This window comes from Dromiciops gliroides, chromosome 5, assembly GCF_019393635.1.
Source record: "Dromiciops gliroides isolate mDroGli1 chromosome 5, mDroGli1.pri, whole genome shotgun sequence".
NCBI lineage: Eukaryota > Metazoa > Chordata > Mammalia > Microbiotheria > Microbiotheriidae > Dromiciops > Dromiciops gliroides.
The window spans coordinates 116,051,416-116,066,421 of NC_057865.1; the positions used below are offsets into that span (position 1 = coordinate 116,051,416).

Below are 15,006 nucleotides of genomic sequence, written 5' to 3' on the forward strand. Positions count from 1 at the left end.
ATGACTGCTAAGGTCCCTGAGATGTTCACTGGTGATTTCACTGTTGTGGCAGTGGGCTGTCATCATTAGTGTCAAAAGCCAGTCTAGTGGCAGTGGGGAGTGTGAGGACAGGCAGGGACAGCTGCACTCAAGCCAAAGGGAGTGAGCAGGGTTGAAGATAGATATCCAAGTATTAAATAGTAAAGTACAGTAAACCAAAAAAGCAAGGCCTACCTGGCTCATAAGAATGGCCAGGCTAAGGGGCAGCTAGAGTGGATAAAACACTGGCCCTGGATTCAGGAGAACCTAAGTTCAAATCCAACCTCAGTCACTTGACACTTACTAGCTGTGTGACCCTGGGCAAGTCATTTAATCCTCATTGCCCCACAAAACAAATAAACAAAAAAGAATGGCTAGGCTAGAGGAATTTAGGCTTCTGTATGCTGCCCACAGTAGTGGGCATAAAGACCCAGTGAGAGCTACTTAGGAAAAAGTTTCTTATAGTCTTCTTAGTGCTTAATTTAAAATATAAGGTTAATTTGAATGTGTCAAGACACTCAAATAAATATTGATTTTTTTTTTTTAATAAAAGAACTAGGCATCTAGAAGAAATGTCCTTGCTTCAGTGAAGTGAAAATAGAGAAAAAAATACCCTAGTTCTTGATTGTTTAGCCTTGGCAGCTTTAGTTTATTGTTTATATTCTTTTAGTGTAATCTTGAATTAAATCTCTGTCATCTTAATCTCAAAACCCTCTGCACTTTAGGCTTTATCTACCTTTTTAATCACTCTAGGCCTCTATTCATTTGTAGATTCATTTGTTGCAATTTTAGTGACATAGGCTTCCTCTGGGTGGTTGGGTGTGGGGAAGGAAGTTCTTATCTTTGTTAATTCATTATCCTTATGAAACGGACTGGAATCTTAGTTGACTTTCTCTGAAGCCAAACATCCTGATATTTGGAATTATCTGGATAAATGGTAGCATTTTTTCCACATTCTTCCAGATGATAAGGGCTATGCTGGCACAGAATTTGTTTGCTTTTAAGAGGTGACATGAGTTCTTATTTAGATGTTTTATTTTCCATCATATAAGCACCCAGGGACTTTTGTCATGGGAACCTGATGAAAAATCACTTAAACAAATCCCCAGCAGAACTTTAATTTGTGTGACTTGTGTAATAACATCCTTAGCAATAACATGTTGCCTTTCACAAATGATTTTTCCCAGCAAACATTGAGAAGAATGTGCTACCTCACCATCAAAGAAATGGCCAATATCTCTGAGGATGTGATCATTGTCACAAGCAGGTATGGTGACGGTGAAGAAACCTAAGTGGGGTTTATTATGTACTAGTGGAAGAATAATTAGTTTTACATTTTGACTGTTAGAGAAGTAATAGAGATATATATGTATGTGTGTGTGTGTGTTTATATCTATCTATCTATATCTGTTATGGGGGAAAATGGGGTAGGGGGTTTGGGTTTAGGGGTTGGGGTTCTTAGGAATTCCTCTTTAAAGAATTATACCCTCTTGCACACAAAAGCAGTTAGAATAAGATGGTATTTTATTTAGGGACAAGGGAAGGGAAGAGGGGGGGAAGGGAAGGGAAGGGAAACCAAGAGAAATCCTTGGACTTCTCTTGGGGAGAAAGGTACAAAGCACGTGGCTCTGAGGTACCAATCTCCTCGAGCAGGAAACTGGCAGGTACTTTTATAGAGGACTGATGCGGGGTGGTGTGACCATTTGACTGTGGAAAGTTCCTTTAGTGAGGGAGGACCATCCCCCACTGGTGGTGGCTAGAGGAATTGGGTAAGGGGTGGCTACGCATCTCTCTAGCCATCTCTCTCTTCTGGACACAAAGGTTGCAGCCACACCCAAAGTTATCTCCCCGGGGGTAAGGGAGATCAGAATGAAGGGTGGAGGTCCCAAAGCTAGTTCAATCCAATCTGGTTCCGCTTATCTCTAGGCATATCTGTCCTCTGGTTTAGTTTCTAGATATAGATATAGATATAAAATCAATCTTCCTGAAATGTGAGAATGGCAAGCAGACACTGATAAATTGTGAATGTCTACACAAGGACAACCAGGGTGGTGAAGAACCTTTATATATCATACACATCGGGATCAGATGAAGAGTTTTGGTAGAGATACGATACCTCTCTTCAAATTTTTTAGTGAAAAGGGGATTATTGGGCTTATTTTGGTCCCAGGGGGCAGAACTAAGTATAAGTACAATGGGTGGAAGCTGTAAAAAAGCTGGTTTCATCTGGTTGTCTCAGGAGATCAGGTTTCCGTTATTAAATGTTTTTGAGCAAAGGCTGGATGACCACTTTGGAGAATCATAGAATGAGAGTTTGAAGGGACCTTAGAAGGAATTCGTATTCAGATATGGGTTTGACTAAATAGCCTCTGAGATCCTTGCAATTCTGGTCTCTTCTTTTACTGTTGGTGCCTTTGCAGCTTTTGCTTTTTTTTTTTTTGGCATTGTATAAACTAATAAAGTGGCTTCATGGTGAAGGGGTAGGGAGGGGAAAGAGAAGGGCACCTCAGTTCCCAAAAGCCAAAACTATGATCTGGTGGGACCCACCAGGGCTAGTACAAAAAATGCTGAACAATGACCTGGGGCAGATAGATGGAACCAACATTACCCAGTAAGTCTATCCAGTTTTTAGAAGATTGGGCTGACCTAAGAAGGGTTTTATGGGCTGGGATCAAGAGAGCATTTGTGGAGTCAGCTGGCATCAAGGGAAAGAAAATTTGATGGGGCAGGAGGATGCTGAGGTTTCTTTAAAGACCTAATTTATATAGAGGGCAGCTAGGTGGTGCAGTGGATAGAGCACTGGCCCTGGAGTCAGGAGGACCTGAGTTCAAATGTGACCTCAAACACTTGACACTTACTAGCTGTGTGACCTTGGGCAAGTCACTTAACCCTCATTTCCCAAACAAAAAAAAACAAGAAAAAAGACCTAATTTATAAGCTATGGGGATCCATGTAGTGAGACCTATCTAGTATCTAGTTCTTTGGCAGGAGATAACTTGAGAATTTTGGGAATCAGCTCCCCTAAGTGATGAGGGTACTTTTTGGAGGGTACTGGCAGACAGTATGTATGGTTCCAAGGCTTAAGACAGACAAGGAAAAGTAGAATGAGCATTAGCCACTTCCTTTTCTATTATCTTTTTTTTCTCAACTTAAATCCCCCCCCCCAAAAAAAAAGCATTTCCATATACACAGCAAAAAGAGTATTCTTTATGAAACCATGAATCTGCATTTCATATTACTTTTAAAAAACTCATATATTCTACACATTTAAGACTGTCCTGCTAAACAAAAAGCAAAACAAAACAAAACAAAAGGCAGCTAGGTGGCACAGTGGATAGAGCACCGGCCCTGGAGTCAGGAGGACCTGAGTTCAAATGTGACCTCAGACACTTGACACTTACTAGCTATGTGAACCTGGGCAAGTCACTTAAACTCAATTACTTCACCAAAAAAACCCAAAAAACAAAACAAAACAAAGACTGTCCTGCTTATCAGTGCTTCCTTCTAAACATCTTCTGCACATTTTAAAAAAATGTTTGAATGGCCCTCTTTCTTTTACATCACTATGGCTAACTTTCTTTCTCCCTCCCCTCTATCAACAAAGAGTAAGGAAGGAGGGAAAAAAAGATCTTTGTAACATATCCACATGGTTCAGTAAAAACAAATCCTCACAGTGCCTATGTCCAGAACTGCATGTCTCTACACCATGTGTCCATCACTGTTTTGTTAGGTCAAGAATATGTTTCATCCAGTTAACAATAGTAATTGTGAAAAAGAGAAAAGGGCGGGGAGGGGGGGGGAATCATACAAAAAATATTTATAGCAACTCTTTGTGGTGGCTAAGAATTGGAAATCAAAGGAATGTCCATCAATTGGGGAATGACTGGACAAGCTGTGGTATATGATTGCAATGGAATATTATTATGCTATAAGAAATGACAAGCAGGATGACTTCAGAAAAACCTGGAGAGACTCATGAGCAGTGAAGTGAGCAGAACCAGGAGGACATTGTACAGTGACAGCAGTATTGTTCTATGAACAATTGTGAATGACTTAACTACTCTCAGCAATATAATGATCCAAGACAATCCCAAGGGACTAATGATGAAGCATACTATCCACTCCCAGAGAAAGAACTGATATTGATTGAACACAGACTAAAAAAAATAAAAGCATTTGTGAATTGTACATATATAACCTATATCAGATTGGTTGCTGTCTTGTGGAGGAGGGAGGGAGAAAAATTTGGAACTCTAAATCTTATGAAAATGAATTTTGAAAACTACCTTTACATGTAACTGGAAAAATAAAATAAATGTTTGTTTAAAAAAAAGTTTCATCATAGACCTTCTGACATGTTTGGTTGCTTAGGTCAATTAGTCTTTCAAAGTTGTTTTTTTATTTACCATATTGTCCTCCTACAAATTGTTCTCTTGGTTCTGCTTATATTACTCTGCATCAGCTTATACCATCAAAGATTCTCTGAAGTTGTCTCTTTTGTCATTTCTTACAGCACAAAAATATTCCATTACGTACAACACAATTTTTCACCTATTTCTCAATTGTATGAGAGGAAATTTAGAGCACTTCCTTAGATTATAGTTCTGTTCTTTTTTCCATCTTTTTCATTCTTCCTTCAGGATCAGGAAGTTCATTTTGCTTGTGACTAGTCTCTCCCCAATAACATCCTCCCTCTTAGCTATCCCTTTCCCTCTCTCTTGCTGAGTCTGATGTAGTTATACACCAAACTCTGCTGCGCTTTTTTTTTTAGGTGGGATGAATATGTTAATTAATGAAAACAAATTTTGAAGAGGTGGAAAAGTTAGGATTTTGGGACATGGAACACAGCAGGAAAGGAATTCTTGAATGGATAGCTGTAGTTGGGAGATTTAAGGCATCATGAAGGCACAGGGAAAGTAGGAGATTAAATACCGGGGGATAGAAGAGGGACAGAGAGAGTGGGGAGTCAGTCACATACTTGGCCAGCTTGAAATTTTGCCTAAGGTGGGCCATGTCCCCTCCCTTTCAAAAATCCTATGTCTTAAGAGAGCCCTCCAGAGTTATACCAGGGTCACAGGCTTTACTCTGGAAAATGGGACCTGAAAAAAAAGGAAGCTCTTTGGCTCTGTCCCAAACCCTTCTCTCCATAAATAATCTTGTTCTGAAGAGTCAAGGTAACAAAAGAGAGATGTAAAGTGGTTTAGCTTCCATAATCTTGAGATCTGAATGCCTAGGGTAGCAAAGGCGATCCATAAAAGTGACTGGGAAAAAATTTCTTTTCTCTCTGCCCCTGCTCTCTAATCTACCTTGAAACTTCTCTTCCTTTTTTCTTTTTTTCCTTCTTCCCTTTTCTTTTTTGTTCATCTGCTAGAGTCAATTGGCTCCATGGTGAAGGTAAATAATTATGTATAGTTGGTAATAGATGTACTTGAAAATACTTTAGTTGAAATGGTACACTACATAAAAGAGAACCTTGTTTGCAAATAGGTTAGGAAATAGACTTGGACCAAAAAGAGTGTATGAGCTTTCATGAGGAATCCTGTTTTCCATGGCCTATTTGTTGTTGTTGTTGTTTGTCTTAATTTCTTTTCAGTATTAGACTAAAAGTGGGGACTGTCACTGAAAACTAACCAAGCAGGAGTCTGTGGTGGAGTGAATATGACCATGATTAATAGCATATTAATTCATTTTAATTTTTCTAGTCTGACCAAAGACATGACTGGGAAGGAGGATGTGTACCGAGGCCCAGCCATCAGGGCTCTCTGCAGAATCACTGATGTAAGTTCTATTATTGTGGTGTCATAGGAAAATCCTGTATTCTTAAATGTTGCCCTGAGGACAGTTTTTAATTTTTGTAGGACTCTTCCTCTGATGTTTCCTTAAGAAGAAATATTTTTGGGGGCGGCTAGGTGGTGCAGTGGATAGAGCACTGGCCCTGGATTCAGGAGGACCTGAGTTCAAATCCAGCCTCAGACACTTAACACTTACTAGCTGTGTGACCCTGGGCAAGTCATTTAACCCCCATTGCCCCACCAAAAAAAAAAAGAAGAAGAAATATATATTTTAACAGTTGACAGTATGTGCTTATAAATGTCTAATACATATATACACGTGCATACATGTATATACATATATAGACATACATAGATACATGCGTGCATACATGCATAGCACAGGTGCTTGTAGTGTCACTTGTTTGTCCCTTTTTTTTTTTTTGCAGGGCAATGGGGGTTAAGTGACTTGCCCAGGGTCACACAGCTACTGTCAAGTGTCTGAGGCTGGATTTGAACTCAGGAACTCCTGAATCCAGGGCCGGTGCTTTACCCACTGTGCCACCTAGCTTCCCACTTTGTCCCTATTTTTAAAAAATCATCCTCTTCATTTACCTTGGCTTTGTAGTTACCATATTGGTCTACTGACTATAGGGCATACCTCTGCCTTAAAAGGAAAAAGTTTAGACAGAGGTATACACTGAAAAATAATAATCATAGACTGCACTCAGTTCATAAACATCAAATTTGTAGAGATATGGTATGGAGGAGACTGGGCTGCAGCTAGTGATCTAATTTGGCCAATATGGCCTATATTTGAATCAATATGGTGTCGACTTGTCCTCTTGAGTGTTCAAGTTAGAATAAAGTCACAGTACTGAATTGGTTTGAAGTGCAGTGGGAATAAGGTTCAGGGAAGTATAGATCTGGGCTGCTAGGTGGCACAGTGGATAAAGAGCCATGCCTCGAGTCAGGAAGTCTCATCTCTCTGAGTTCAAATCTGGCCTCAGACACTTACTAGCTGTGTGACCCTGGGCAAGTCACTGTTTGCCTCAGTTTCCTCATCTGTAAAATGAGCTGGAGAAGGAAATGGCAAACCACTCCAGTATCTTTGCCAAGAAACCCCCAAATGGGGTCACAGAGAGTTGAACATGACTAAATGATAACAACAGAAAATATAAGTCCTAGAATAATAAACTTAACAGCTTGATTATTTTTATTGCTGCTATTATTTACTTAGGATTTAAATATTAGCTTTTCTTTTTATAGAAAAGATAAGAACTTTCAAACTGCATACATTGATTAAAGAATAACTACATGTCATTAAGAAATACCTTAGAATTTTCTTAGCAGTTATGAATGTTGCCTCTAACAACCAGGGCAGACTCCTGTTTAGCTTTGGGATTATGTCTTTCCCATCTTGTCTAAAGTCCATCCTCCTACCAGGTGGCAAGTTTCCCTGACTTGGGATATGGCCCTTGGATGTTAACCAGATGGTTTTTCTTTGATAATGTATTTCTTCCTATACTAAACTATTATGAAATTTGTGTTCAGCATATACTGTGCATACCTTGTAGTACGTAGAAAAAATCCAGTCCATAAGTAGGGAATGTAATAATCCCTTTTGAGTCATTAAAGAGATTCATATATAAGAATAACTATATAAAAGCAAATTCTTAAGAGTCTAATTCTTTTAAAATTTCATTGTTAGAAACTTCCTTCCCAAAGCTAGAAATTGTATGGGAGACTTAGGGGATAGAAGCTCTCTTTATTGCACCTACCATTCATCTTCCCCACAAAATGTAGAGGGTTGCGATACTCTATCACTCCCACCTTGTTTTAAATTTAAACTTTTTATATGAACTTAAGTATCAATTAACACTAACATTTCATTATACAAAGACCCAAAAATGGGTTGTATATGAAACCATGAACTTCTCTTACAGTCTTTTAAGAAATACATTAAATTGGGGGCAGCTGGGTGGCTCAGTGGATAAAGCAACAGCCTTGGATTCAGGAGGACCTGAGTTCAAATCCAGCCTCAAAGGCTTGACACTTACTGGCTGTGTGACCCTGGGCAAGTCACTTAACCCCCAGTGCCCTGCAAAAAAAAAAGAAAAAAAAATACATTAAAGAATACAGTGACAAAATTGTCCTGTTTGTGTCACTTTCTGAACTTTATGTTTTGGTTTTTTTCTGTGTGTTTTTTAATGTTTTATTGATACCATTTTCTTCTTTTGGAGGAGTAGGGACATCTCTATCACGGTCTACTAACCCCATGAAATAGAAGCCGTCTCTTGTAAACCGTTCAAAACATTGGCCATGTCTGAAAATGGATAGTTTGTTCTACATCTCTAGTTCACCACCTCTGTGTGAAAGGTTGGGTAGCGTATGTAGCGTCTGTCTTCTGAGGTCAAAATTATGGGCCTGTAGTTTTTCCAAGTTGTTTTCCTTTACATTAATTATTGTGGTCATCTTACAAATTATTCTGATAATGTTCATTTTGTTCTGCATCAGTTCAGACAAGTCTTGTACTCTCCATTCTCCTCTACCTATATCATGGAGGCTACATACGCCCATGGTGAGAGTGGACTGATTCCTTTTCCACCTCAGGAGAGCAACCTTTCACTCACTGGATTGCTATACTTGAGACAGTGACTCTTCACTCACTAACACTGAGGAGACTAGAATTCTCCCCAGTTCATTCTATATCTAGATTAACTATGACTCAAAGGAATTTTATTTTAAGAGGTTTTGTTGGGGGCAGCTGGGTGGCACAATGGATAAAGCACTGGCCCTAGATTCAGAAGAACCTGAGTTCAAATCCGGCATCAGATACTTGAGACTTACTAGCTGTGTGACCCTGGGAAAGTCACTTAACCCTCATTGCCCCACCCCCCAAAAAAAGGCTTTGTTGTCAAGGAAACATTATTATATGGTCTATAGTAACTCATTTATGTACAATGTCAATTGAAAGAATGGGCTAGTTGATGTAAATTAATTTTCTGTGTAATTAAAACTTCAGGCATCAGACTTTTTTTACAAAATCATTTTGGATTTAAATCTTTCTAAAATGTATTATAAATTCCCTTGTCTTCTTAAACAGGATACTAAATATAGTATAATCTTTTCAGTTCTTGTGGATAAATGCTGCTCATTGTAATGTCATAATCTGCAGTAGCACAGAAATTTGCTGTTTAGTTTTTTTCTGACTTTTCCCACGTCAGACAGTCAGATATTACTTCTTATACCCCTCAAGCCCCCTGCCTCATTCTAGAAAGCTAGGCATAAGATGCCTCAGAATGTTAATAATTATGTGTTAAATAAGATTGACCATGGTGCCAAGGGGGAGCCCGCAGCATCAGTAAATAACTTGGGAACATGACTCTTTGGAGATAGCTGGGATACTCAGGGGTCTTCCTCTTTCCCTCGCTTCTCTTTCTGCTTTGAGTCTGTTTCACATCCCCTTGAGGTAAGTAAAAATGATGTAACTAAATTTTAACTTCTAAGATCCTTTTTGGAACGAGATAAATAGGAAGTTCTCCTTACAGAGTTGGAAGGAACCATAGAGCCCATGTTCTTACCCAATTCAGGCAGCTTAACTACAGGATCTACTTGAACATTTGCAGTGACAGGGAAGCTTACTGCTCTGAGTTAACTCATTCCATTATTGGCTTCAATTTTTAGAGAATTATTCCTTGGATTGAACTAAAGCCTTATTTACTATAATTCTGTGTGTGTGTACTTCCCTGAAGCTTATTCCCACTGCACTTCAAACGAATTCAGTACTGTGACCCAGAGATTGGTTTCCAGATGAAGACTTGATTCCAAAAATGAACTGTGTTTACTTTTTCCAAAACGCATTAGGGAACAATGTTGCAGGCCATAGAAAGATACATGAAGCAAGCCATCGTGGATAAAGTCCCAAGTGTATCCAGTTCAGCATTGGTGTCTTCTTTGGTAAGTAGAGAAATAGCAGTGTACTTACTATTTATAGAACAGTTTGTAGTTACTGAAACAAGGTGTCCTTGTGATTCTCTCTCCTGAGTAATATTTGCTTGTTTTTTTTCTTTTGGTTTTGTTTGGTGAGGCCGCATTTGAACTCAGGTACTCCTGACTCCAGGGCCGGTGCTCTATCCACTGCACCACCTAGCTGCCCCAATATTTACTTTTAATAAGTACAAAAATATGTTGTTGTTTTTCCCAAGCACTCTTAGTTGTATCAAAAAAGATTTGAACAATTACTGTGCTGTCTGTAGGCCTTAGGTCCCTCTGAGTTAGGAAGATAATAAGCAGGGAATATGTAGCAAAGATGGAGAGGGAGGAAATGAAGATCATCCGAAAGTCGGCTGACCAGTTTTTCACCCTCTCCTGCCTCCTCACAAGCACTTATTTCTTCTTCTTTGTCCTTTTCCCTCTCTGTATGTATCTCCCACTTCCTTGTGTCCCGCAGGTACCCAGCACCCTCATATTGCCCTTGGACCACCCCAAACCTCTCATCTCATCCAGGCAGGCCTGTATTCTCTGAAAATAACTTCTCTGCTCCTTCCCCCCTTCAAATTCTCATTCACTGGGAAAATGCAATTTAGCTAAACGAGGCAGCTGGCCCTGGGCGTATATGCCCAATGCCTCTGGGGTTATTTTGTCTTCTCAGAGAGAAGCTTGTCCCTAAAATGTATCTCCACCTACTGGAATGTATGGAGCAGATAATTTTGTGCAAGGGGACTTTTTTGTGCTTTTGGCCAGATGACTTGCCTCCCATATCCCAAACTAATTTATGAAGGAATAGAATAAATTAAATCATCATATGGCCAGATGTGTCACCCCCAAAATCACATTTGCAAACATCTCTGTTCTCTCGAGGTTTGTAAGAACAGACCTTAGGTGGGGTGGAAGGAAAGGAAAGTCCATTCAGGTAGCAGGGGTGATGTAGATAGAGGACTTAAATCCTGAATCCTTCAAGGATTTTTCAGGAAGGAGGTCTCTTGGAAGTTGGTTTATGCTGTAGATTGAACATCTGAAGCCAGTTCATGAATTGTAGACTTTTTTTCTTTTCGAGAGCAAAATTTCCTAATAAATTTCCAAGACCAGTAATGCTCCTCCAAGTTCAGTGATCAATTATGATTCTTTAATTATTGAGATCTTTTGTTTTTTTTATATTAATTCCATTTCCAAGTATATCCCTGCCTCAAAAACAAAACAAAACCTGGGAAATAAAAGCAATTCAGCAAAACCAACCAGCCCATCAACTCGGGCTGACCATTGATGTGGTGATTTGTACCCATAGTTCCCTTTTCATCTCTCTTCTCTGAGTCAGCCTTGTCATTCTCATTACACAGTGTTAAGAGGTTTTTGTTCCTTATATATGTACTATTGTCACCTCTGTGTATATTATTCTCCTGGTTCTGCTTACTTGGCAACAGTTGATAGAAGTCTTCCCAAGCTTCTCTCTCTATTTTCCAGTCATAATTTCTCATGGTACAGTACATTAAGCTTTTATACTACAAGTTGTTTAGCCATTGCCTGGGTCATTTACTTTGTGTGCAGTTCTATGCTATTACAAAAAAGTTCTGCTATATTTTTTATATACAAAATATATGTGTGTGTGTGTGTGTGTATGTATACATGTATACGTAATATATATATAATTGATTTTGAGGTGTATTGAATCATTCTTTTTTTAACATTCTTAATTCTTGTATTCAGCATATGATGAAGATAAGCTATGATGTAGTCAAACGATGGATTAATGAAGCCCAAGAAGCTGCTTCGAGTGATAATATCATGGTGCAGGTACTTGTCATTAAGTCCTTTCAGTATATATTCTGGGAGTAATAATACGTTCAGCATAGAATTTCATTTTATTTATTTATTTTAGTGAGGCAATTGGGGTTAAGTGACTTGCCCAGGGTCACACAGCTAGTAAGTGTTAAGTGTCTGAGGCTGGATTTGAACTCAGGTACTCCTGACTCCAGGGCTGGTGCTCTATCCACTGCGCCACCTAGCTGCCCCCCAGCATAGAATTTTAATGATTTGATTTGTTCCCAATAAGGCTAGACAACTCAGGGCATAATTGTTTGGTGTTTAGAAGTTCTAAAGCTCCTTTCTTCTAGAGAACTCTTAAAGTAAGCATTACCATAATTTCCATTTGATGTTATGTTATATGCTACACTGCCCTGGACTTTCTGTCATTTAAGTAGAGATTGAATGATCTTTCCGGGATGTTGTATGTATTTGTTGAGAGATTAAATTAGATGCACTCCTTGGGTCTTTTCTACCTCTTAAGATTCTGTGATTCTGTATCAGCTGTTTTTTTCTGAAGAATTTAGCATTGGTGTTATAAGGGAGCCAGATCCAGACATCTTAGACCTTGGTCATCACCATTATAATCATTCTAAAGAAAACTACTTAATTCTGTGACATTTTGAAATTATCGTGGAAGAATTAGAATCATTCCACCTTGCTACTCCATCAAAATACATATGTAGGTGTATATAGATATATAGATATATAGATATAACCTATATCAGATTACCTGCTGTCTAGGGGAGGGGGGAGGGAGGGAAGGGAGGGAGGGAGAAAAATCTGAAATTGTAAAGCTTGTATAAACAAAAGTTGAGAACTATCTTTACATGTAATGGAAAAAATAAAATACCTTATATGTAAAAAAAATTTAAAAATTAAAAATTAAAAAAAAAATACATATGTAGGTTGCTTGTGCTGATACAAAACTTTTCTCCATAGAGTTGAGGTCTAATTGGGCCACAGTTATTTCTTTTGAAACTTACTAGATTACCTTTATTGAAAGAAGTAACCCTAAGGTATTAATGGTAAAGAACCCTATTTATTTGGAAAATATTTTACTTCTCTTTACATATTTGGGCTTTCTGAATTGTGGGAGAATGATCGTGTTTTAGGACATATAGTAATTCAGACCCCCCCACAAACATCTCAGTAAAGCTTTAGAAATGCACCAGAAGGAACAATGATAAAAGCAAGGAGAAGTGACTGTCAGTTCCTCCATCCAGTTCATGACTGGACAAAAAAGATCGCCAGAGTCGTGCAGAGACTTTGAGCTAAAACAAGCCAGAAGGGGTGAAGGCAAAGAGCAGAACTGGACTCGCAGTAGGAGACATGGAGAGGCACATGGCTCAGGACTTAGATAGCCTTTGCCCGGGCCACAGCAGGAGGCAGGTGTGTAGGCCAGTGCCCAGGTAGTATAGCACTTCTGAGAGGCACAAAGCCCAGGGGTCTTGCAGGATGCCTACTGACAGCACAACCGACATCTTTTTGGACACCTGTCAGGGTCACAGCAAGGATAGCACCAACTCCAAATTCATATTTATGCAAATGGAAGGAGACAGAATAGGAGCCAAGGCCAAAACCTATGTTGAACCCTCAGGAGATTGAACCAAAATCTAGAAATTCTACAGCAGGAAGAAATTAGTCTTAGCTAACTCTTCCTGGACTAAGCAGAGCCTGCTCACTCCATCAAAAAAAGTATGGGAGGAAATAGAATCTTGATACAAGTACAAGATCCCAAACCAGAAGCTGAGGCTCAGGAGATATGACTTAACAGAAGAAAGGCCAAACACATTGAAGGTGACGGTGGATTGGGGCAGCTAGGTGGCACAGTGGATAAAGCACTGGCCCTGGATTCAGGAGGACCTGAGTTCAAATCCGGCCTCAAACCCTGGACACTTACTAGCTGTGTGACCCTGGGCAGGTCACTTAACCCTCATCGCTCCGCTTCCCCCCCCCCCAAGAAAAAAAAAGAAAATGACTGTGGATTGAGATAAACTCAAGGTGTAAATCCAGAAGAGTGTAATCCATAACAAGCCTAGTTAGAGCCTCAGAGAAAAAGGACTACAAAAATACCTAGAAGAAATGAAGCTAGAAATATAAAATATGTTAAATAGTTAGACCTTCTGTTTTTTGTTGTTGTTGTTTTTAAGAAAGTTGTATGAGGAGATAGGCTAGTAATACATATCTTTCAGGAAAAATGTCCTTTGCTTACTATAGCCCTAAATGAAGCAGATTGTAGCCAAGTAAGCAGTTCTTTCCACTCTTGGAAACCTTTTCTATGAAATGTATCTTCCAGATGAAGCCAGGTTATTAAATTCACCCTAGAGGAAACTTTTTCTTCTCGTTTAACCATAGAACTTCCTAAGGTACTTGTTCCTGGGGCTCTGCAAGGTCATGTGGAACCCCTAAGGTTGTCTTCAACCTGGACAACACCCTTAAAACTTCAGTGTTGCATGCAGGCCAAGATTGAACTAGAACCCGACTGAACAGGGTGGGTAGTAGGGAAAGGAAATTGATTTTTCCCATTTAATCTCATGTTGTTCCATGTAGACATACTTCCACCTTGATTGGATTTGAATTTGATTGAAAAAAGGAAGTCTTACTTGAAAGTAACTATATTATACCTTTTTGTCAGGACATCATTAATCTAGATCCCTGTGACCATATAAAAAGCAACATATTTTGGTAGGATTTTGACTGTGTTTTGTCCTGCTTCTGTCTGCCTTTCAACACATTACATTTTCTTCCTTGTTATTCTTCCTAGTATCATGCTTTGGGAGTCCTGTACCATCTCAGAAAGAATGATCGCCTTGCCGTTTCCAAGATGTTAAATAAATTCACCAAATCTGGGCTGAAGTCCCAGTTTGCTTACTGCATGCTGATCCGAATCGCCAGTCGCCTGCTGAAAGAAACTGAGGAGAGGTAAATTGCTGCCTCTACCTGAACCAGAGCTCATTTCAACTGCTGAGTATAATACACATTGAGTTAGTTTTCTGTCTTGGGTCTTCTTCAAATATCCTTTAGTTTTCAAGTTGCTTTAATAATTCCATGTAACAGGAAACTGGAGTTTCCAAGTAACATAGACATCATTTTGTCTGAATTTGAAAAACTTAACAGGATTCTTATTTAAGAAATATTGGTTAGTGCAGGTTGTTTTTTATTAGTGTACAAATAAAGGTGACCATGAGTTCTTGAAAGTTATGTCAGTAGAGTCCCAGTACTAATAGGTCCTACCTAGCTGGACTAAGTTCAGGTCTAAGTCCAATTATATGTTTGTTGTCTGAAAATACCTAGCTACGATCAGAGAGGTTCATCAACAGGGTTGGCTCTTGGGCAGTGAAGGTTGGCCACAGCAACTCATTGACACTGTGGAGGATGCGTCAGTCTGCATTGGTAAAGGTAGTACCCATGT

General features: G+C 39.2%; 1 protein-coding gene across 2 annotated transcripts in view; it reads left to right on the forward strand.

Annotated features, from left to right (window-relative positions):
- The window catches only part of COPG2 (COPI coat complex subunit gamma 2), a 40,333-nt gene that overhangs the window by 7,914 nt on the left and 17,413 nt on the right, over positions 1 to 15,006 (forward strand). For both annotated transcript variants that reach the window (XM_043965764.1, XM_043965763.1), the window contains exons 5-9: positions 1,206 to 1,285; positions 5,721 to 5,796; positions 9,657 to 9,749; positions 11,496 to 11,582; positions 14,359 to 14,516. In XM_043965764.1, coding sequence (XP_043821699.1) covers positions 1,206 to 1,285; positions 5,721 to 5,796; positions 9,657 to 9,749; positions 11,496 to 11,582; positions 14,359 to 14,516 — 494 coding nt within the window. The remainder of the gene's footprint in view (positions 1 to 1,205; positions 1,286 to 5,720; positions 5,797 to 9,656; positions 9,750 to 11,495; positions 11,583 to 14,358; positions 14,517 to 15,006) is intronic.